General features: G+C 38.6%; 1 protein-coding gene across 3 annotated transcripts in view; it reads left to right on the top strand.

Annotated features, from left to right (window-relative positions):
- MOSPD2 (motile sperm domain containing 2) overlaps window positions 1–22,330 on the top strand; it is a 64,813-nt gene that overhangs the window by 25,375 nt on the left and 17,108 nt on the right. For all 3 annotated transcript variants that reach the window (XM_005673413.3, XM_013985901.2, NM_001195355.1), the window contains 6 exon segments: window positions 823–977; window positions 4,368–4,428; window positions 5,907–5,945; window positions 14,060–14,184; window positions 20,030–20,206; window positions 20,885–20,997. In XM_005673413.3, the coding sequence (XP_005673470.1) occupies window positions 823–977; window positions 4,368–4,428; window positions 5,907–5,945; window positions 14,060–14,184; window positions 20,030–20,206; window positions 20,885–20,997 (670 nt within the window).

Consider the following 22,330-nt stretch of genomic DNA (forward strand, 5'->3'; position numbering starts at 1 on the left):
TCTGCCCAGCCTCACGCTAGCCCCGCCTCTGATGGCACCAGCGCTTCCTCCGTTCAGTCCCTTCCCAGGACACAGCCTGCTGGGCTTCCCTCTCTGCCAGTCTCCCCTCTGTGCTGCCGCCAACAGATGCTTTAAAAAGGAAAATCTAAACACCCTCGCGTTTCATTCAGAGTCCTTCAAGCCCAGCCCATGGCTCTCTATGTAGCTGCTCCTCTCCCCACATGTCACATTTCTCTCAGCTGCCACCACCCCAAATGGTCGCCATGCTCTGCCCCCATGCACGACACCTACTCAGGCTGCCGTCATGTCTCTCTGGGCTTTTCCTCTGGACGGAACATTCTTCTAGTGCTTTGTTTTCTCTTAAGAACAGTGTAGAATGCTTTTAGTTTATTACTGAATATTGTTTGTTGACCTGTATTTTCTTTTCCCCTTTACTTACCAAGGGAAAGAGTTTATTTTCTAAGAGAGGGATAATCGTTTACCTTTCTGCTGCTCTTGAGGGTTCCCAATTGGACACTGCTTCTCATTTAAATGAAAGAAGAGATGTTTTTAATCTAAGAAACAAAATGAATTGTAACTAAAGAAAAATGTCAAGGAAGGCGTTCCCTGGTAGTCTAGTGGTAGGATTTGGCACTTTCACCGCCGCAGGCCAGGTTCAGTCCCTGGTCTGGGAACTGAGATCCCATGTCAAGCTGCTACATGTCATGGCCAAAAAAATTCCCCCAAAATGTCAAGGGGAAGTAATGATACAGTATATGCATAAGATAATATTATAATGCCATAAATATTTCTTCTTATTTTTAACTTATGTTCTGCTTAAAGTCTGGATCCGGGTGAAGTATCATATAAAAGACCATAAGACCATACTGGACAAAAAGAAGCTCATTGCATTCTGGTTGGAACGATATGCAAAGAGAGAAAATGGGAAGCCTGTAACAGTGATGTTTGACCTGTCAGAAACTGGAATAAATAGCATAGTAAGCCTTCTTTGTTCATTCTGAATCATTGTTTATCGTGGCATCCTCCCTTTTTCTTTCCTCCCTGCCACCACCCCTCAACCAAACATTCCTCTAAAATTGAGCTCACCAAGTCATGTTTGGGATTTATTTTGTTCCCCCTGCATTGTGAGTGAAGTCAGACGTGAAATAGGATTTGCAAAGAATTAAGTGTGCTTCAGGATTCAGCATCAAAACGGTAGCTTTCCTAGAAATGTTTCTCGTCTGATAGGTGAGATGTGGAAGTAAGATGCCGAGGCTGGCAGGGTAAATGAGTAGATGTGATAACAGTGCACTTTTCTATCGGAGCTAATATCCTGTCCTGCCCCTCCCAGTAAATGGGGAATGAAGCTCCCCAGAGGAGCATTACTTGCATTGAGCTCCGGTGTTTTGCCGGAGCTCAATGTCCACCTGAGTTCTTGCATGACCCAGCACGTTGCGGTTTTGTTGAGGGGTTTTGTTTGCTCGTTTGGGTTTGTTTTCGGTTTGATTTGGTTCACTTTGGAAACCAGTTTTCTTCAGGTGATAAAGCCAAGCTTCAAAAATAAATAAAACCGGAGTTCCCATCGTGGCGCAGTGGTTAACGAATCCGACTAGGAACCATGAGGTTGCGGGTTCGGTCCCTGCCCTTGCTCAGTGGGTTAACAATCCGGCGTTGCCGTGAGCTGTGGTGCAGGTTGCAGACGCGGCTCGGATCCCGCGTTGCTGTGGCTCTGGTGTAGGCTGGTGGCTACGGCTCCGATTCAACCCCTAGCCTGGGAATCTCCATATGCCGCGGGAGCAGCCCAAGAAATAGCAAAAAAAAGACAAAAATAAATAAATAAGTAAATAAAACCTGCCAATCTTTAATTTGAGCCCTTGTGACTTCAGTGGTACCTACAAACCCTTCAGCAGTGATGGGGATTTGTTGGCACATTTATTAGAGCTCTTGTTTCTAACACTCAAACCTTGGCTAATTCTGAAAGCAGGAGACCTGCCTGCGGCAGTGTTGAAATCTGTTTGAAAATCCACTTGGCAGAGTATGTTAATCACCTTAAAGCGTTTGTATTCATACTCTTTGCCTGGTAACTATCTTCTGGAAGTCTCTTCTAAAGAAATACACCTGAGTACAGAAAAAGTGTTGTACTTCAAAATGTTTTTTCAGTGTCATTTAAAATGGTGAAAAATTAGGAAAAAAAAGTAAGCATCAACACAGTGAAGGGGTTAATTATGATGTATCTAATTGATGGTGTGTGTGTGTGTGTGTGTGTAGCTATGTAAAATGGTGCTTCCAAAGAATTTGTAATAATGTTGGAAAACAGCTTTTTTTGTTAAATGAAAAAGGCAACAGGGTTATATCACAGTGAGAGCTAGCCTCCAAAAGGGAAACTTTAGACATCAAAAACACAAACAAAAAACAGGCTAGAGGGGTTTTTTTAGGCAGTGAGACCACATATTTTAATGTTAGTTTTCTAATTATTAACCCAGAATCATAAAACATAAATGTTAATGTATTTTATTGACAGATACAGAGGCAAAGAATTGATTTGAGCTGTCTGATTATTTTTAAGCTACCTATATACTATTTTGTTATCTTTAATTTATAAATAAGGTTTATTTGCATTAGTAAGTATTAAAATCAGTAATGGTTTCAAATGCTAGAATTTTACCGAATTATGTTTATGTATGACCTTCCTAATTCACAAACGATTGAAGTTGGCCTTTAAAGGTGTATACAAAAATTGCAAGGCAAAAGCTTTTTTTTAATTATTTATTCGAATTGAGCCATTAATTTGGCTTTAAGCTTGCCTGAAAGAAATAGAATCATTTAAAATTACTCAGTGGACATACTTTCAAACCAGTGTCTTAGGAGAAGTGTATCCATTCCTGATACTTGAGGTAGAAGCAAAGTCTTTTATGGATCTTCAAAGGGAAGGCATTTTACAAGATAATAAATAGCATCCTTGAAAACATCCTCACAGAATGTGGAGCAATGAGTTTCATGGAGTTTTTTATGTAGTACCCACTAATATACATACATCAGTGGCAACCTGTCAAATCACCTTGAATTAGCAGTAACTTGGGATTTTATAAGCAAGGTTTTTCAATTAAATAAAAGATGAAAATAAGAATATTGGATGAAGACTTTTTAGGCTTTTAAGACTTTTTAGATCATATACTAGGTAACAAATCTTTATATAAGTATCTGTTTTGAGATATTTTTTTTGGTTCTTACTTAACTACAAGTTATTAAACTCTGTGTACAATGGATATAATCGTTAGTTATAAAGGTGTTATTATATGCTAGGATTTATCCCATAGTAAATACCTAAGATAGTTAAGGGTGCTTATTTTCAGTTTACTAGAGCTAAAGATGCTATAACTCCCATGTTAGGAATAACTTTATAGACTCTCCTCTCTCGGACAGCTCACCTTGTAATAATTGATAGGTTTAACTTTGCCTGGTTGTCTCTGATCCTACAGTGTTTATAAAATGGCTGATCAGTAAGTCAGACTATGGCCAGTGGAAGCACATGAAATGAAATGATCCATGTGAATAGTAACCCTTATAATAATCTAATTTCATGTTGCTGTGTTCAGTGCAGTAGAACCAACAAACAGCTATGTTTATAAGGTCTCCCAGAAAGTGAAATCAATGAACAACATTTAAATATAAACCGAAAAAAGCTAATTCTTATTCTAGGTCCCTATACAAAAGAAAAGAAGCTAGAAGTAAAGTAGATACAGTAGGCCGATAGGATCAGATTAACCACTGTATAAAAGATTAATAAAATATATTTTATTGAGGCTATTATAAGGTGTAGAAATTAGTTTTTAAAAACAAATATAGGAGTTCCCACTGTGGAGTAATGGATCGGTGGTGTCTTGGGAGCACTGGGACACAGGTTCGGTCCCTGACCCCACACAGTGGGTTAAAGATCCAGCATTGCCACAGGTGCAGCTTAGGTCACAGCTGCGGCTGGAATCTGATCCCTGGCCTGGGAACTCCATGTGCCGTGGGGCGACCAAAAAAACCCAAAATACAATAAAAAGCAAATATATCAGAATTTCTATACATATGTATTATCATTCCAAGTAGTCAGGTCGTATACTCTCTACTTGTTTTAATATTTCTTCAATTGTTCAAGAGATTTTTAGTAGTTCTCTATGGGGGTTGCTCTTTAGCTCCATTTTACAATGCCACATTACCTTAGCAGCCTGAAATACCTAACTAGTTTGAGGTAACATGAATGATTTAAGCATCTCATTTCCTTAAAGAATTTAATAATTGTCTCATTTATATTTAATAATTTATCATCTTTAGAAATATGCAATTTAAAATTCTCCAATATGGACAGTCTGAAAGATTTAAATGTATAATCTTTATTTTAGGACATGGACTTTGTACGCTTTATCATCAACTGCTTTAAGGTTTATTACCCTAAATACCTCTGTAAGTAACTTATTCCTTTATAAAAATATAGTGAAACTGAGCATTGTCTGAGAATTATGAAGCTTTATATTGTTAGAGACTTTAACGCCTGAAACGTTGTTTTCTGGTGAAGAACTTAAGTGTGTTCCTAGAAGTTTTAAGTACATATCCTAGAAGGTACAGGAGAAATTTTTCATAAATAATCTTTGTCCTTTACCGTTTGTTTTAAGACTCTAAGTTATAGTCTGTATATATGGTATCCTGTAATACACATGCACATGAGAAGACCTAAAAGCATTTATTACCAAGATTATCCCATTTTTACTAATTTTTCAATTGAAAAATTAATTTTAAATATTTATCATTTGGAACTTCTTACGTGTGAGAGACATGAGCAGTATCAGTAGGTATATTGTGTGGTAAGCAATACTCATACATAAAGTACACTGAGCTTTTAATTGCTCTTTTAAAATTGTCATTAAGAAACACTTGACTAGTGTCACTACATTTGAATCTGGCATTTGGAGTTTGTTTTTAATTGTGACTCTGCTGTTAATTACCTAAATGAAGAACTAAATCTTATGTATTCATTTTTGATTTGGGGGGCTTATGTAATGTTTTTTCCCAGGGGAAATCAAGATGCCATCCCACATAAACAGTCAAATATTTTTAAACTCAGTGGGTTGAAAGTGAAAAGAGAGAAGAGAGGCAACAGGGACATCCAAAAATGGAAACCCACAGGTCTGCCTGGGCATACCCCTGGCAAATACCACAAGTGGGTCTTTTGGGACTTCACTTGTCCTACATTAATATAATCATTCCAGGAGGTTCTCTGTTCAGAGAAGAAGGAAATTACATTTTGATTCATCTGGAATAGAAGAATGAATTTGATATCAAAAATCCCCTTTGTGGTTTCTCATTCTTTTTCACACTTCATCTAAGTATGCAAATAATACTTATGTATACTTTGGAATTATGGGCTTCCTGGGGCTCATAATATTAAGAAAAGCTAAAATAATTTTTGTTTCTTAAAACATAATGATTTATTAAAAATGGAAGGGGCAACTCTCGGAGTGGGTTTAACAGTATAATCTCTAGAAAATTTAAACCATAAATTAGACATTGAAATCATTTTAAAGCTCAGTGGACTTTAGCACTAATACAACATGCCTCATCCAGAGTCCCCACTTACCCACTTAACTATTTTCTTTTGTGCCTTTCTGGCAAACAGCAAAAGCAATAAATGAAGAAAAGAAAAGTTTATTTGCCAAAGGGCAGTGATAGTGCGTTATTCATTTCACACCAGCTGTCCTCTTAGGTGGGCCCCCTCACCATGTGAGAAGTTAGTTTAGTTCTAGCAATACTCACATTTCATGAAATTATAATTGAGTCTCAGTTTTTAGTCCCATTTAGATTACTAGTTTTTGCTAGGCCAGGTATAAGTGATAATATTATTGCAGTACTAAGTCGCAGTTGATGAATCGTTTTTCGTCTTTCAGCAAAAATGGTGATTTTTGATATGCCTTGGATCATGAATGGTAAGTATATTACTTATACTTTCCTAACACAAAACATCTCATTGCTTTTTATCTTTGCTAATTTAGCCATATTTCTGTGCTTTTTCTTAAAAATGTTTATATTATACTTGGTGTATATTCTTGAGAGGCTGGGGCTAGAACACGCAAAGGCTGTTTCTAAGCCAACTGGGCTAACCTTCTACCTCCAGGCTTTGGGGATACTCATTAGTCTTCTTTAAAAACAGCTTTAAAATGTTCAACTATTCAGGTAAAACCATAGCCAGAGGTCTCAGTTTGTCACCCACAGATGGGGTATGTCACAGAATGTAGTCCTTGGCTAGGGTTTCTCGTGGACTTCAGGTGTTGAGGAAGAAAATGGGACAAATCTAAAATTTAATCCAAATCTCTGTAGTCACATAATCCTTATGACAGTCATGATATATTTTTCAATAAAAAATATTTTTAAGCCATTAAAAAACCTTCTCTACCAACTTTAATGTCCTTATAAATTTAATGTTATTTTCAGAACATGCACTTTCATTTGTGTTTGCAGTCATTTGCTGCAAAGTCTCTACATAGAAAGCAGTAGAGAAAAACAATGAAATCAAAACTTGGTTCTTTGAAAAGTTTGGCAAAATTGATGAAACTTTAGCTAAACTATGAAGAATAAAGAAAGACTCAGGAGTTCCCGTCGTGGCGCAGTGGTTAACGAATCCGACTAGGAACCATGAGGTTGTGGGTTCAGTCCCTGCCCTTGCTCAGTGGGTTGAGGATCTGGTGTTGCCATGAGCTGTGGTGTAGGTTGCAGACTTGGCTCAGATCCCGCATTGTTGTGGTTCTGGCGTAGGCCAGTGGCTACAGCTCCGATTCGACCCCTAGCCTGGGAACCTCCATATGCCGTGGGAGTGGCCCAAAGAAATAGCAAAAAAAAAAAAAAAAAAAAAAAACACAGACTCAAATTATGAAAATCAGAAATGAATGAGGATTTACCACTTCTGACTTTATGGAAATTTAAAGAACTAAAGAAATACTGAAAAAATTATATGCCAAGAAATTAGATAAGCTAGATGAAACGGGCAAATTCCTAGAAAGACACAAACTAGCAAAATGGACTCAGGAAATCTGAATAGAAGTATAACAAAAGAAATTGAATTAGATATCAAAAAACTTCACACATGAAAAGCCGAGACCCAAAATGGCCTCACTGGTAAATTCTACTAAACATAAAGAAGAATCAACAACAATGCCTCTCAAACTCTTCCAAAAAATAGAGGACGAGGAGTTCCTATCATGGCACAGTGGAAACTAATATGATTAGGAATCATGAGGTTGCAGGTTCAATCCCTGGCCTCACTCAGCAGGTTAAGGATCCGGCGTAGCCATGAGCTGTGGTGTAGGTCACAGATGCAGTTGGGATCCCACATTGCTATGACTGTGGTGTAGGCCAGCGGCTACAGCTCCAATTGGATCCCTAGCCTGGGAACCTCCATATGCCATGGGTGTGGCCCTAAAAAGACAAAAGACAAAAAATAAAAATAAAAACAAAAAAATAGAAAAAGAGAGAACACTTGCCAACTCATTTTATGAGGCAAGTATATCCCTAAAAACAAACATCACAGGAAGAATTATAAACCAATACCTTATGATTATCTATGTATCAGCCCTCAATAAAGTACTAAAACTGAACCTATGAGTATATAAAAAGGATTATATGCCATGACCAAGTGGGATTTTATCTCAGGAATGCAAAGTTGGTTCAGCATATGAAAAGCAACCAGTTATGCAACATATTAATAGCCTAAAGGAAAAAAATTAAGTCCTAATAGACACAAAAAGCATTTGATGAAATCCATTACACTCTTATGATAAAAGTACCCAAGAAGGTGCAGGAGTTCCCTTGGTGGCTCTGCAGTTAACGTACCCGACTAGGATCTATGAGGATGTGGGTTCAATCCCTGACCTTGCTCAGTGGGTTAAGGATCTGGCATTTCTGTGAGCTGTGGTATAGGCCACAGACGCAGCTTGGATCTGGTGTGGCTGTGGTATAGGCTGGCAGCTGTAGCTCCAATGGGACCTGTAGCCTGGGAACCTCCATGTGCCGTGGGTATGGCCCTAAAAAGCAAAAAAAAAAAAAGATGTAGTTCCCATCATGGTGCAGCAGAAACAAATCCACCTAGGATCCATGAGGACGTGGGTTCAGTCCCTGGCCTCGCTCAGAGGATTAAGGATCTGGTGTTGCCATGAGCTGTGTTGTAGGTCGCAGACATGGCTCGGATCTGGAATGGCTATGGCTGTGGCTGGCATCTGTAGCTCCAATTGGACCCCTAGCCTGGGAACCTCCAAATACTGTAGGTGCAGCCCTAAAAAGCAAAAGAAAGAAAGAGAAAGGAAGGAAGGAAGAAAAGGTGCAAAGAGTTAGAAGAACTTCAAAGTTAGAGGGACCACAGTAGTTCACACAAGACTACCTTCACTTCTCACACCAACCGTAAGTTTAAGGGGTTTCTAAACCACCCTCAAGTTTACTAGACTCACAGAAGTCACCAAAAGCTATTGTACTCATAGTTACAGTTTATTACAGGAAAAGGATTCAGATTAAAATCAGCCAAGGGGAAAAAAACATGACAGAATCCGAGGAAATACCAGATACGGAATGTGTTATTTTCCCACCAGCTATAAGTGACAATGCTCATGGAGTATTGCTAACCAGGGAAGCTTACCCAAGCCTTGGCATTCAGAGTTTTTATCAGGGCTCCATTACATAGGTCTGACTGGTTTATCACATGGTCGATCTCAGTCTCCAGTCTCTCCAGAGGTCTCCAGATAACTGTGTGACCCACAGCCCCCACCCTAAATCTGTATTGTTCCCATGTGACTCAAAGCCCCTACACAAACAAAGACTCCAACAGGCATGAAGCTTACCTCCAGAAGCTGAGGGCAAAGGCCAGACCTTTCTTAGGGTAAAGTTAATTATTTACAGAAGAGAATTTCCTCAGCCCAGTAAAGAGCATCTGTGTAGAACCTACGTCTGTGAAAAACCACAGCTAACATCATACTCAGCAGAGAAAGAATGAATGCCTTCCCCCCTAAGTTCAGGAGCAAGATAAGGTTATCAGCTCTTAACACTTATTTTGCCAGGGTACTTATCAAGAAAAAGAAAAGTCATCCAGATTGGAAAAGAAGTCCTATAGGTGACATAATCTATGCAGAAAATTTTAAATACATAGACACATACACAAAAAGCTATTAGAACTAATAAACAAGTTCAGCAAGGTAGCAGGATACAAAATCCATACACAGAAGAAACTATATTTCTATACTGGTAATGAATAATGCAAACATGATTTTTTTTTTTGGTCTTTTAGGGCTGAGCCCACAGCATATGGAAGTTCCCAGGCCAGGGGTCAAATCAGAGCTGCATCTGACAGCCTACGCCACAGGCACAGCAACGCAGGATCCCAGCTACGTCTGTGACGTACATCACAGCTCATGGCAACTCCAGAGCCCCAGCCCACTGAGCAGGGCCAGGGATCAAACCCACATCCTCGTAGATCCTAGTCGGGTTCATTAACCACTGAGCCACAATGGGAACTCCCAAAAATTAAATTTAAAAAACAATTGCATTCATAATAGCGCTACAAATAATAAAATACTTAGGAATAAAAGTAATAAAAGAAGTTGAAGACTGTATACTGAAAACTACAAAACACCATTGAAGGAAATGCAAGACCAAGGCAAATATGCATCTCTTGTAATATTGCCAAGATGGCAGTGCTTTCCCAGTTGATGGGACAGATTCAATGCAGTCCCCATCAAAATCCCTACTACCTCCCCCCCCGCCTTTTTTTTTTTTGGTCTTTTTGCCATTTCTTGGGCTATTCCCAGGGCATATGGAGGTTCCCAGGCTAGGGGTCAAATCGGAGCTGTAGCCGCCGGCCTCCGCCAGAGCCACAGCAATGCAGGATCCGAGCCGTGTCTGCAACCTACACCACAGCTCACAGCAACGCCAGATCCTTCACCCGCGGAGCGAGGCCAGGGATCAAACCTGCAACCTCATGGTTCCTAGTCGGATTCGTTAACCACTGAGCCATGACAGGAACTCCCCATTTCCCCCCCTTTTTTTTAATAGAAGTTGATAAGCTTGTCCCTAAATTCATATGGAAATGCAAGACTCAGAATAGTAAAAATAATCTTGAATACGTACAGTGAAAATGAAGGGTGCACACCTCTTGATTTTAAAACTCTCTTTAAAGCCAATAGTAATCAAGGTGTGGTGTAGACATAAGAATAGATGTATAGATCACTAAAATAGAATTGAGAGTCCAGAAGTAAACCCTCATATGAATGATTAATTGATTTGTTGACAGTGGTACCAAGGCCATTTAAGTGGAGAAAAATAAGTCTTTTTAATAAATGGTACTGGGACAACTGAATATCCACATTTGAAAGATTGAAGTTGGACCTTTACCTCCCATCATACACGAAGGTTAACTCAAAATGGATCAGTTACAACTATATAACTTTTAGAAAAAACCATAGGTAAATGTTTTGACATTGGAGTAGGCACTGATTTCTTAAGAGTTAAAACTATAAAACTATTAGAAAAAACCATGGGGGTAAATGTTTTGACCTTTGAGTAGGCACTGGTTTCTGAGATGTGACACCAAAAAACACAAGCAACAAAAGAAAAATATAAGATGTATTGTACTTCATTAAAATTTAAAATTTTTGTGTTTCAAGGGCTACCATCAGGAAGGTAAGAAACAACTCTCAGAATGGAAGAAAATATTTACAAATCAGACATTTGATGACGGACTTAGGTCTAGAATATATAAATAGCTTTTATAGTACAACAAGATGACAAATGGTGCAATTAAAAAGGGCAAAAGACTTTAATAGACATTTTTATTTTTATTTATTTATTTTTTTTATTTTGGTCTTTTTAGGACTGCACCTGCAGCATATAGAGATTCCCAGGCTAGGGGTCGAGTTGGGGCTATAGCTGCCAGCCTACGCCACAGCCTCAGCGATGCCAGATCCAAGCCGCGTCTGCAACCTACGCCACAGCTCACCGCAGCACTGGATCCTTAACCCACTGAATGAGGCCAGGGATCGAACCTGCGTCCTCATGGATGCTAGTCAGATTTGTTTCCGCTGAGCCACAATGGGAATATATATATTCTTTTTCTCACATTATCCTCCATTGTGCCCCATCACAAGTGATTGCATATGTTTCTCTGTGCTATACAGCACGATCTCATTGCTCATCCACTCCAAATGCAATTGTTTGCATTTATTAACCCCAGGCTCCCAGTCCATCCCACTCTCTCCCCCTCCCCCTTGGCAACCACAAGTCTGTTCTCCAAGTCCATGAGTTTCTTTTCTGTGGAAAGGTACATTTGTACCGAATATTAGATTCCAGATATAAATGGTATCATACGGAATTTGGCTTTCTCTTTCTTACTTACCTCACTTGGTATGAGAGTCTCTAGTTCCATCCATGTTGCTCTAAATGGCATTCATTATTTTGTTCTTTTTCATGGCTGAGTAGTATTCCATTGTGTATATATACAACATCTTAATCCATTCATCCATGTCTTGGCTATTGTGAATAGTGCTGCAGTTAACATACAGTTACATGTGTCTTTTTCAAGAAGTTTTGTCCAGATATATTTCCAAGAGTGGGATTGCTGGGTCATATGGTAGCTCTATATTTAGTTTTCTGAGGTACCTCCATACTGTTTTTCATAGTGGTTGTACCAATTTACATTCCCACCAACAGTGTAGGAGAGTTCCCTTTTCTCCATACCCTCTCCAGCATTTGTTATTTGTTGACTTTTTATTGATGGCCATTCTGACTGGTATGAGGTGGCACCTCATAGTAGTTTTGATTTGCATTTCTCTAATAATTAGTGATGCTGAGCATTGTTTCATGTGTTTGTTGCCCATGTGTACATCTTCTTTGGAGAAATTTTTCCAAAGAAGATGTACACATGGGCAACAAACACATAAAAGATGCGCAACAAACACATAAAAGATGGGCAACAAACACATAAAAGATGCGCAACACATAAAAGTTATTAGAGAAACCAAGTCAAAACCAAATGAGTACTACTTCATACCTACGAGGATGGCTGTAATCAAAAAGACAGACTAGGAGTTCCCTTCTGGCACAGCAGGTTAAGGATCTGGCATTGTCACTGTAGCAGCTCAGGTTACTGCTGTTGCATAGGTTTGATCCCTGGCCTAGAAACTTCCACATGACACAGGCATGGCCAAAAAAAAAAAAAGACAGACTAAAGTAATAGGTGTTGGTAAGGATATAGAGAAATTGGAACCCTCATACGTTGCTGGTGAGAATACAAAACGGTGCAGCCCCTGTGGAAAAACTGGCAATTCCTCAAAAAAATCAGAGAACTACCATAAGACCTGGCCAATTCCACTCCTTGGTATATCCCCAAGAGAATTGAAAGCATATGTCTACACAAAGACTTGTACACAGATATTCATAGCAGCATTATTCATAATAGAAGTGGAAGCAGTCCAAAGTTCATCAGTTGATGGAATAGATAAATGTATATCCATAAAGTGGAAAATTATTCAGCCATAAAAAGGAATTATTGATAACATGCTCCATCAGAGATGAACCTTAAAATCATGCTGAATGAACAAAGCCAGTAAGAAAAGAAAAAAAACCATATTGAATGATTCTATTTAGACAGAATGGCCTAAGGCAAATCCATAAAGACAGAAACTAGATTAGTGGTTGCTTAGGGAATGAGAGAGGGAGGATGAGGAGAGCTTGCCAGTGGGTACGGATTTCTTTTTGGTGAGATGAAAATGTTCTAAAATCAGATAGTGGTGGCGAGTTAGGTGCACAACTCTGTGATCATACTAAATAAAACCCGTTGATGTGTACACTTTAAAGGGGTTGATTTTATGGTATGTAAATTTTACCTCAATAAAGCTGTCATAAAAAATCAGATTTAGCACCATTAAATTCAAGTAGCATAGCTTCAGACATGTCAACTCAGACTTTTTAATTGAAAATTAATGAAACTGTAAATGTTATGTAAAAAAAGCTAAGCATAATTAGCCAAAATAAAAATGCAGTTTTCTGAACTACCATTTAATGTTTATCATGTTTTATTTCCTGACTTATCATCAGTGCTCTTGCAGATTTAATGCAGGATTTCTCTTTAAAATGTGCTTAGGAGTTCCCTTCGTGGCTCAGCAGTTAATGAACCCGACTAGGATCTATGAGGATGCGGGTTCGATCCCTGGCCTCCTTCAGTGGGTTGGGGATCCAGTGTTGCTGTGAGCTGTGGTTTAGGTAGCAGACGTGATTCAGATCCTGTGTTGCTGTGGTTGTGGTGTAGGCCAGCAGCTGCAGCTCTGATTCAACCCCTAGCCTGGGAACTTCCATATGGCCCAAGTGTGGTCCTCAAAAGAAAATTAAAAAAATGTGCTTAAAGTGTCATAGTGAAAACAGGGTTTAAAAAATGAGGTATTAATCAGAATGGCATGACAGAACAAGATTGTAATGAGTAAACGACCGTGTTTGGTAACAGTTGGTTCTTACGGGTTCCATAAGTTGCTCACAGTTCCAAGCTGCAGGGCTTGAAAGAAAGACATGGAAGTCTAGGGTTAGGAGGAAAGTCTGGGCCTGGCTTACACATCTAATGAGGAGGGCTGCTACTTTTTCTTCCTGACTTCCCCTTTGAGAAGGTTTTTCAGATCAGGCGGTTTGTCCAAAGCGGAAGCCAGGTGAGCTTCCCATACTATCGTGCAGTTAGTGGATCACATGCTGTTTGATTCATTGTCTGGAAATCTTAGGAGTTGGGATCACTGGTGGATTGGGCAAAGGCCAAGCCCTGATAAGTTGGTTAATGAACATCAGGGTAATTTAATCTTCCTCAGTCATCCTGGAACATTTGAAAACCATAAGGGACAATCAAAGTGTAAACGTCTACAGGGAATAGAGAATATGGATTAAGCATCATGCCATGGAAAAATACATATATATTAACAGATTTTAGCGCAAACCTAATTTCAGAGGACCTGGGTTAGCACATACAGGAAGTAAATTGAAAAAGAGAATGAAAGGAATTTAATGAAGTGACTGTTTTTTTCTTTAGCTGCTTTCAAAATTGTGAAATCCTGGCTTGGTCCAGAAGCAGTGAGTTTGTTGAAGTTTACAACGAAAAATGATGTCCAAGACTATGTCAGTGTAGAATACCTGCCTCCTCACATGGGCGGAAGTGTAAGTACAATACTGAAAACCTGTTTCTAAAATAAGACTGGGGGAGTTCCCGTCGTGGCTCAGCGGTAATGAACCTGACTAGGATCCATGAGGTCGCTCAGGGGGTTAAGGATCCGGTGTTGCCATGAGCTGTGATGTAGGTCACAGACACAGCTCAGATCCCGCGTTGCTGTGGCTGTGGTGTAGGCCGGCAGCTGTGGCTCCAATTGGACCCCTAGCCTGGGAACCTCTATGTGCCACAGGTGTGGCCCTAAAAAGACAAAATAAGACTGGGTTATGGCACATGAGGCTGCATTCTTTCCTCAAGGAAAAAGGAAAAGCAGTAACATCCTAAAAAAATCATTGATAACCCTAAAATAACAAGCATTGTTACAGACATTTTTAAGTTTTTATTTTTGAACAGGTCATGTCTTAGCATGGTTCTAAACTGAATGGTGTTCAGAAGCAAGTACTGAGTAAAAAGTCTTTCTACTGCTATGCCAACCACTCTGTCCTCGCCCCCCCAGTTTTATTTATTTTTATTTCCTGGGATCTGTATTGCCTGTGTAAGCAGCTGTAGTAAATATGTAATATGTATATAAGCAGCTATAATATATATATATATATTATATATATATATATATATTCTTTCTCCCTCCCATCTTTTAAACAAGTAATGCATTTATATACTGTTGTGTATCCTGATTTTTTTCTTCATATCATGTCTTAGAGATCATTCTAAATCAATATGTGATAAGCTGTCTGAGTCTTGTTTATGGCTGCATAGTATGCCAGTGTCTAGAGATAAACCATAAGTTGTTTAATGAATATACGTAGGTTATTTCCTTTTGATGTGTCTTTAGTTTTGCTTCCATTTGTTTACTGGTATACAGTCTTTAATTTAAAAGATAATATATGCTGGAGTTCCCGTCGTGGTGCAGTGGTTAACGAATCCAACTAGGAACCATGAGGTTGCAGGTTCGATCCCTGGCCTTGCTCAGTGAGTTAAGGATCCAGCGTTGCCGTGAGCTGTGGTGAAGGTTGCAGACACGGCTCAGATCCCGTGTTGCTGTGGCTCTGACGTAGGGCAGTGGCTGCAGCTCCAATTCAACCCCTAGCCTGGGAACCTCCATATGCCACCGGAGCAGGCCTAGAAAAGGCAAAAAGACAAAAAAATAAATAAATTAAAATAATAAAAGATAATATATGCTATCAGTAACTCACTACTTACAAACAAGAGACCAGGAGTAGGTAGATATGAGTTAAATTTTACCACTCTATAACAATGAAAAATTTAGATAATGACTTTGTTTTTTAAGTTTTATTGACATAGATTTACAATGTTGTGATAATGTCTGCTGTACAACAAAGGGATTCATTTATACATATACACATATCCATTCTTTTCCAGATGTTTTTCCCGTATAGTTTATCAGAATATCGGGTAGAGTTCCCTGTGTTCTACAGCAGATCTCCATTGACCATCCATTGCATATCCATTAGTGTGCATATGCCAAGCCCAAACCCCCAGTCTTTCCCTCCCCCTCACCTGTCCCCTTTGTTAACCATAAGTTTGGTTTTGAAGACTATGAGTCTGTTTGTGTTTTGTAAATAAGTTCATTTTTTTTTTCTTTTATCTTTTTGCCATTTCTTGGGCTGCTCCCACGGCATATGGAGGTTCCCAGGCTAGGGGTCGATTCGGAGCTGTAGCTGCCAGCCTACGCCAGAGCCACAGCAACGCGGGATCCGAGCCGCGTCTGCGACCTACACCACAGCTCATGGCAACGCCGGATCCTTAACCCACTGAGCAAGGGCAGGGATCGAACCCGCAACCTCATGGTTCCTAGTCAGATTCGTTAACCACTGTGCCACAACGGGAACTCCCAAATAAGTTCATTTTTATCATTTTTTTAGATTCCACATATAAGTGATCTCAAATGATGTTTGTCTTTCTCTGACTTCAGTATGATAATTTCTAGGTCCCTTTATGTTGCTGCAAATGGCATTATTTTGTCCTTTTTTTATGCCTGAGTATACGAACAAAATACTGTGGTATATGTGCCACATTATCTTTATCCATTTATCTGTCAATGGACATTTTAGTTATTTCCATGTCTTGGCTATTGTGAATAGTGCTGCAGTGAACTTTGGGGTGAATGTATCTTCAGATGATGGTTTTCTGTAAATAGATGCCCGGGAGTGGAATTGCTAGATCATATTGTAATTCTATTTTTAGCTCTTCGAGGAACCTCCATACTGTTTTCCGTAGGGGTTACACCAATGTACATTCCCACCACCATTGTAGGGGATTCCCTTTTCTCCACACCCTCTCCAGCATTTGTTGTTTGTAGATTTTTTTGATGGTGACCATTCTGACTGGTGCAAGGCAATCCCTCATTGTCGTTTTGATTTGCATTTCTGTAATAGTGACTTTAAGCATCTTTTGATGTGTTTTTTGGCCGTCTGTCTGTCTTTGAAGAAATATCTATTTAAATATTCTGCCAATTTTTTACTTGGGTTATTTGATTTTTACGATAATGAGCTACATGAGTTATTTGGATATTTTGGCCATTAATCCCTTGTCAGTCCCTTCATTTGCAAGTATTTTCTTCCAGTTTGTGGGTTTTTTTCATTTTGTTTATGATTTCCCTTGCTGTGCAAAAGCATTTACGTTTAATTAGGTCCCATTTGTTTATTTTTGTTTTTTATTTGCATTACTCTAGGAGGCAGACCAGAAAAGATATTGTGGCAATTTATGTCATAGTGTGTTCTTCCTATGTTTTCCTCTAAGAGTTTTATAGTATCTGGCCTTATGTTTAGGTCTTTAATCCATTTTGAGTTTATTTTTGTGTATGGTGTTAGAGAGTATTCACATTTTCATTCTTTTACATGTAGCTATCTAGTTTTCCCAGCACCACTTCTTGAAGAGACTGTCTTTTCTTCATTATATATTCTTGCCTCCTTTGTTATAGGTTAGTTGACCATAGGTGCATGGTTAATTTCTGGGCTTACTATCCTGTTAACATTGATCTAGATTTCTGTTTTTTTGTGCCAGTACCATATTGTTTTGATGCCTATATCTTTGTAGTATAGTCTGAAGTCAGGGAGCCTGATTGCTCCAGCTCCATTTTTCCTTCTGAGGATTGCTTTGGCTATCCGGAGTCTTTTGTGTTTTCAGGTAAATTTTAGAAATTTTTTGTCCCAGTTCTTTGAAAAATGCCAAGATAGTAGCTTGTTTGTAAGCTGTGAAACCTGTGGATTTTGTATGCTTTGGGTTAACTTGATTGGTAATATTTCAGTTACTTGATTTCTACATTCTACTTGATACTGGCGAAATTGTATTCAGCTAGACCCACAGAACTAGTAAAATGCAAAGTTTTGGTACGTCCTTTTATTTATTTTTTTTCTTTCATTGGAAAATACTTGAACAAACATTTTTGATTTGAAGTTTGTTACTTTCCTCTTTTGAGTCTTTATATTTCACATTGTAACCTAGAAAAACATAGTATGGTTCATTTCAACCACTACCCTTAGTTAAAATAGCAGTTTGATTGATTTGTCATCTTTAATAATTTGACAATAGAACTGTTATATTTTACAATTAATAGCATGTAGTAAAAATTATTTTTAGGGGTGGAAAAAGTTATGTCCCTACTCTGTTGTTAGAGGTATATTCCCTCATGATTGTAGTTAAAATAGTAGTAGGACTACTATTCTTTTTCTTTTTTCTTTTTTTATTATTTTTTATTATTACTCAATAAATTTATCACATCTGTAGTTGTATAATGATCATAACAATCCAGTTTCACAGGATTTCCATCCCACAGCCCAAGCACATCCCCCCCACCCCCCAAACTGTCTCCTCCAGAGACCATAAGTTTTTCAATGTCTGTGAGTCAGCATCTGTTCTGCAAAGAAGTTCAGTCTGTCCATTTTTCAGATTCCACATGTCAGTGAAAGCATTGGATGTTGGTGTCTCATTGTGTATGGCTGACTTCACTTAGCATGATAATTTCTAGGTCCATCCATTTTGCTAAAAATGCCGGTATTTTGTTCCTTTTAATGGCTGAGTAATATTCCATTGTGTATATGTACCACATCTTCTTGATCCACTCCTCTCTTGATGGACATTTAGGTTGTTTCCATGTCTTGGCTGTTGCAAATCGTGCTGCAGTGAACATCAGAGTACATGTGTCTTTGGGAATCATGGTTTTCTCTGGATAGATGCCCAGGAGTGGGATTGCTGGGTCAAATGGTAGTTCTATGTTTAGTTTTCAGAGGCATCTCCATGCTGTTTTCCACAAGAGTTGCACCAATATAATCCCACCAACAGTGTACTAGGGTTCCTTTTTCTCCACACCCTCTCCAGCACTTGTTGTTTGTAGACTTTTTGATGATGGCCATTCTGGCTGGTGTCAGGTGGTACCTCATCGTGGTTTTGATTTGCATTTCTCTAATAATCAGTGATGTTGAACATCTTTTCATATGTTTTTTGGCCATCCATATGTCTTCTTTGGAGAATTGTCTGTTTAGATCTTCTGCCCATTTTTGGATGGGGTTGTTTGTTTTTTTGGTATGGAGCTGCAGAAGGTGTTTATAAATTTTGGAGATGAATCCCTTGTCAGTCGATTTACTTGCAAAGATTTTCTCCCATTCTGTGGGTTGTCTTTTTGTGTTGTTTAGGGTTTCCTTTGCTGTGCAGAAACCTTTCAGTTTGCTTAGGTCCCATTTGTTTATTTTTGTTTTTACTGTCAATACTCTAAGAGGTGGATCTGAGAAGATGTTGCTGTCGTTTATGTCAGAGAGTGTTTGGCCTGTGTTTTCCTCTAAGAGTTTTATAGTGTCTGGTCTTAAATCTAGGTCTTTCATCCATTTTGAGTTTATTTTTGTGTGTGGTGTTAGGGAGTGTTCTAATTTCATTCTTTTCCATGTGGCTGTCCAGTTTTCCCAGCACCACTTATTGAACAAGCTGTAGGACTACTATTCTTTAACATACATTTTTCCCCAAAAAGTAATACAAGCAACATGATTTTTTTAAAGCAGATAATACCAAAGACTTAAAAGTAGAATGCTTCAATGAAAAGTACATCTCCTTCCCCAGATCACTGCCCACAGACTCCCTATAGGCAGTCACTGAATCTAAGTTTTCTCTTCTTCTAGGGATATTCCATCTATTGTTATTTTTTTTCATCATGGTCACATACCACATAGTATATTCTATTGTGTTTTTTTGTATATAATTAATTTTGGTCATACCATATTGATTGATAGGGAGCTGCCTGATTCTTTAAACCATTGCAGAATATTCCATTATGTGGACCTAACAGTCTGTTATTTAATGCTTTCTCTTTTGAAGGACCATTAGTTGTTTTCTAATCTTTTGCCATTACTAACATCGCTGCAGTGAATATCCTGATACCTAACTCTTGGTAGCTGGGTGCAGCAGTATCTGTAGAAGATAAACTCCTAGAATGAAAACCATTAGTTCAATGGGTATATTTAGTTTAAGTTTTGCTAGATGTTACCAAATTGCCCTCTAAAGAGATTGTGCCACTTTACCAATCATGTGTGAGGATGCTTGAGTCATCCTTGCCAACACCACATATTCTCACTTTTTAAACACTTTTCCAGTCTCAGGTGAAATATATCGTGGTATTAAGTTGGATTTCTTTTATTGTAAGTGATGTAGAACATCGTTTTTATGATTTAAAAGGCAGTCCATTCTTTTCAGTCAACTCTGTCATTCCTTTATTATTTGTTTTGTTGGGTTATTACATTGTTGATTTGTGTATATTAACAAAAACTGTTTCTGTTATATGTGGTATGTATTTTCCCAGTTATGACTTAAAAAATTCTTTTCTGTCAGGATCCTTTCAAGTATAGCTATCCACCACTAGTAGATGATGACTTCCAGACACCCTTGTGTGAAAATGGACCCATTGCCAGCGAGGATGAAGCTTCGAGTAAAGAAGATCTAGAAAGTGATGGCAAAGAATCCTTAGAAACAGTTTCTAATGAAGAACAAGCAGCTTTTCTTAAAAAGGTAATTTGAATGATAAAATGAAATTGAGACAAACGCTTTGACCCAGCCCCAGTGCTACCGCTAGATGCGCTATGTGATTTTGGGTGATTCACTTAACTCACTGCCTTTCCACATCTTAGTATGTAGAAAGAAAGAGGGGGGTTCCCTGGTGGCTTAGTGGTTAAGGATTCAGCTTTGTCACTATGGAGAAGAAGGAAAGAGGAAGGGTGGCACTAGCTGTGTCACTGCAGTATATAAAAGGCTGTCTCCTTGCTTTTGTATAAAATGGCGAAACAAACCTGCAAAAAACTGTTTCATCTAAAATAAAGTAAAAGTAATTAATTTAAAACATTACCTTGATACACTTCCTCTATTTCACTTTTAAAGAACATTTTGTTATCTTTTTATGAGTCATCAGGAGCTTGATAGAGGGATAAATATACCACAGTGTAAAACAGATTCTGGAAGGAAAGACCATGTTATACTTTTTATAGGGGCCTAGTTACAAAATGGGCAGTCAAATACATATTAATGATCATCTTACTGTATGCTATATAGATAATTTAGATATAATAAACCTACGTTAAAGATTATAATTTGGATTGAATCACTACAATTTTTATTTTTTGAACTAATGAACTGGCTATCAGTGTGAAACTCATTTTATCTTTTTCTTCATATATATTTTTTCATCTTTAGAGTAATGTAACCGAACCTACTTCCAAAGCAGAAGAGAGTGAAAAAGTTGATTCCAAAATGAGAGCTTTCAAGAAACCACTGAGTGTATTTAAAGGGCCCTTATTACACATCAGGTAATAGTTGAGGATTTTATTAGCTGTGCTTTCATAACATATCTTGATCACCTTGAGGGAACTGCAAAATTAAACTTTTGGACTATTGGAAATAGAAAATTATGGGTTATCTGAAGACTCAGTCTTGGTTTCCAGACATAGTGGTTTTTTGTAGCTACCTTTTTATTTATTCTGTTGAGTGTGTTTAAGGGCCTTTATCCCACATCAGGTAGTAAAAGCAAATATTCATACATTAACAAGTCTGAATGACATTAATTTTTCTCATTTTACTGATAGTGTTTGACTTGTACAAGTTTGCAGCTGCCAGAAATGATCTTGAAGTAGCCATTTATCGATTTGACTTTCCAAAAGCTAAAACTAAACCAGAAGTTGACAAAAGCCAGACTTCAGCACATCTCTTCTTCCCTTTCTAGGTTGTTCAGTCCAAAAAATTCAGTATGGTTTCTTCATCATTACATAAACACCTTTCTCACTAATGATGCTTTTGATTGGTAAATCTATACAGCCTTACGTTCATAATATGTTTTACCAACTTTATTTAGTGATGTCCTCTAATGGATCATGTTCTATCCCTATTGAAACCTTTCTATGTAAGTGTTTTAGGTATGACTCCTACGAACAACACAGCCAGACATTTTACAGATCAATCTGAAATTCTCTAATTGACAAGATTGGTTTGTTTACATATTTTTTTTTAATTTTTTGGTTTCTAGGGTCACACGTGTGGCATATGGAGGTTCCCAGGCTAGGGGTTGAATCAGAGCTGCAGCTGCCAGCCTACACCACAGCCATAGCAACACCAGATCTGAGCCGCATCTGTGACCTACACCACAGCTCACAGCAACGCTGGTCCTTAACCTACTGATCGAGGCCAGGGATTGAACCTGCAACCTCACGGTTCCTAGTTGGATTCATTTCTGCTGTGCCACAATGGGAACTCCTATATATATTTTGTTTTATTTGGATTTATCTTCACCATCGGCCTAAGTGTGTGTGTGTGAGAGGGAGGGAAGGAAGCACACACACACAGAAACAATCATGTTGTCTGTGCTTTTTTTTCTTTGTCATTTCCCCCCTTCAGAGTTTGTTTCTCATTTTTCCCTTTAATAGTAAGGAAGTGACACACTGGTTTTTCACTGGAGGCCTATGAAAATCATAGGCTCCGAACTGTCGGGGTACAGCTGGAAGAACTGACTAGGGAGAAAGCCAAAGCGAGTGGGGCAGCTTCTAGGGCTGCACCGTGGGCTCTGCAATACCCTGCCCCACCCCCGGAAAATCACAGTGCTTCTCCGTGACATGCACAGGGCCCTCACCAACCTCTGTCTCCCCAGAG

The sequence above is a fragment of the Sus scrofa genome, chromosome X (assembly GCF_000003025.6).
Source record: "Sus scrofa isolate TJ Tabasco breed Duroc chromosome X, Sscrofa11.1, whole genome shotgun sequence".
NCBI classification, from domain to species: Eukaryota; Metazoa; Chordata; class Mammalia; order Artiodactyla; family Suidae; genus Sus; species Sus scrofa.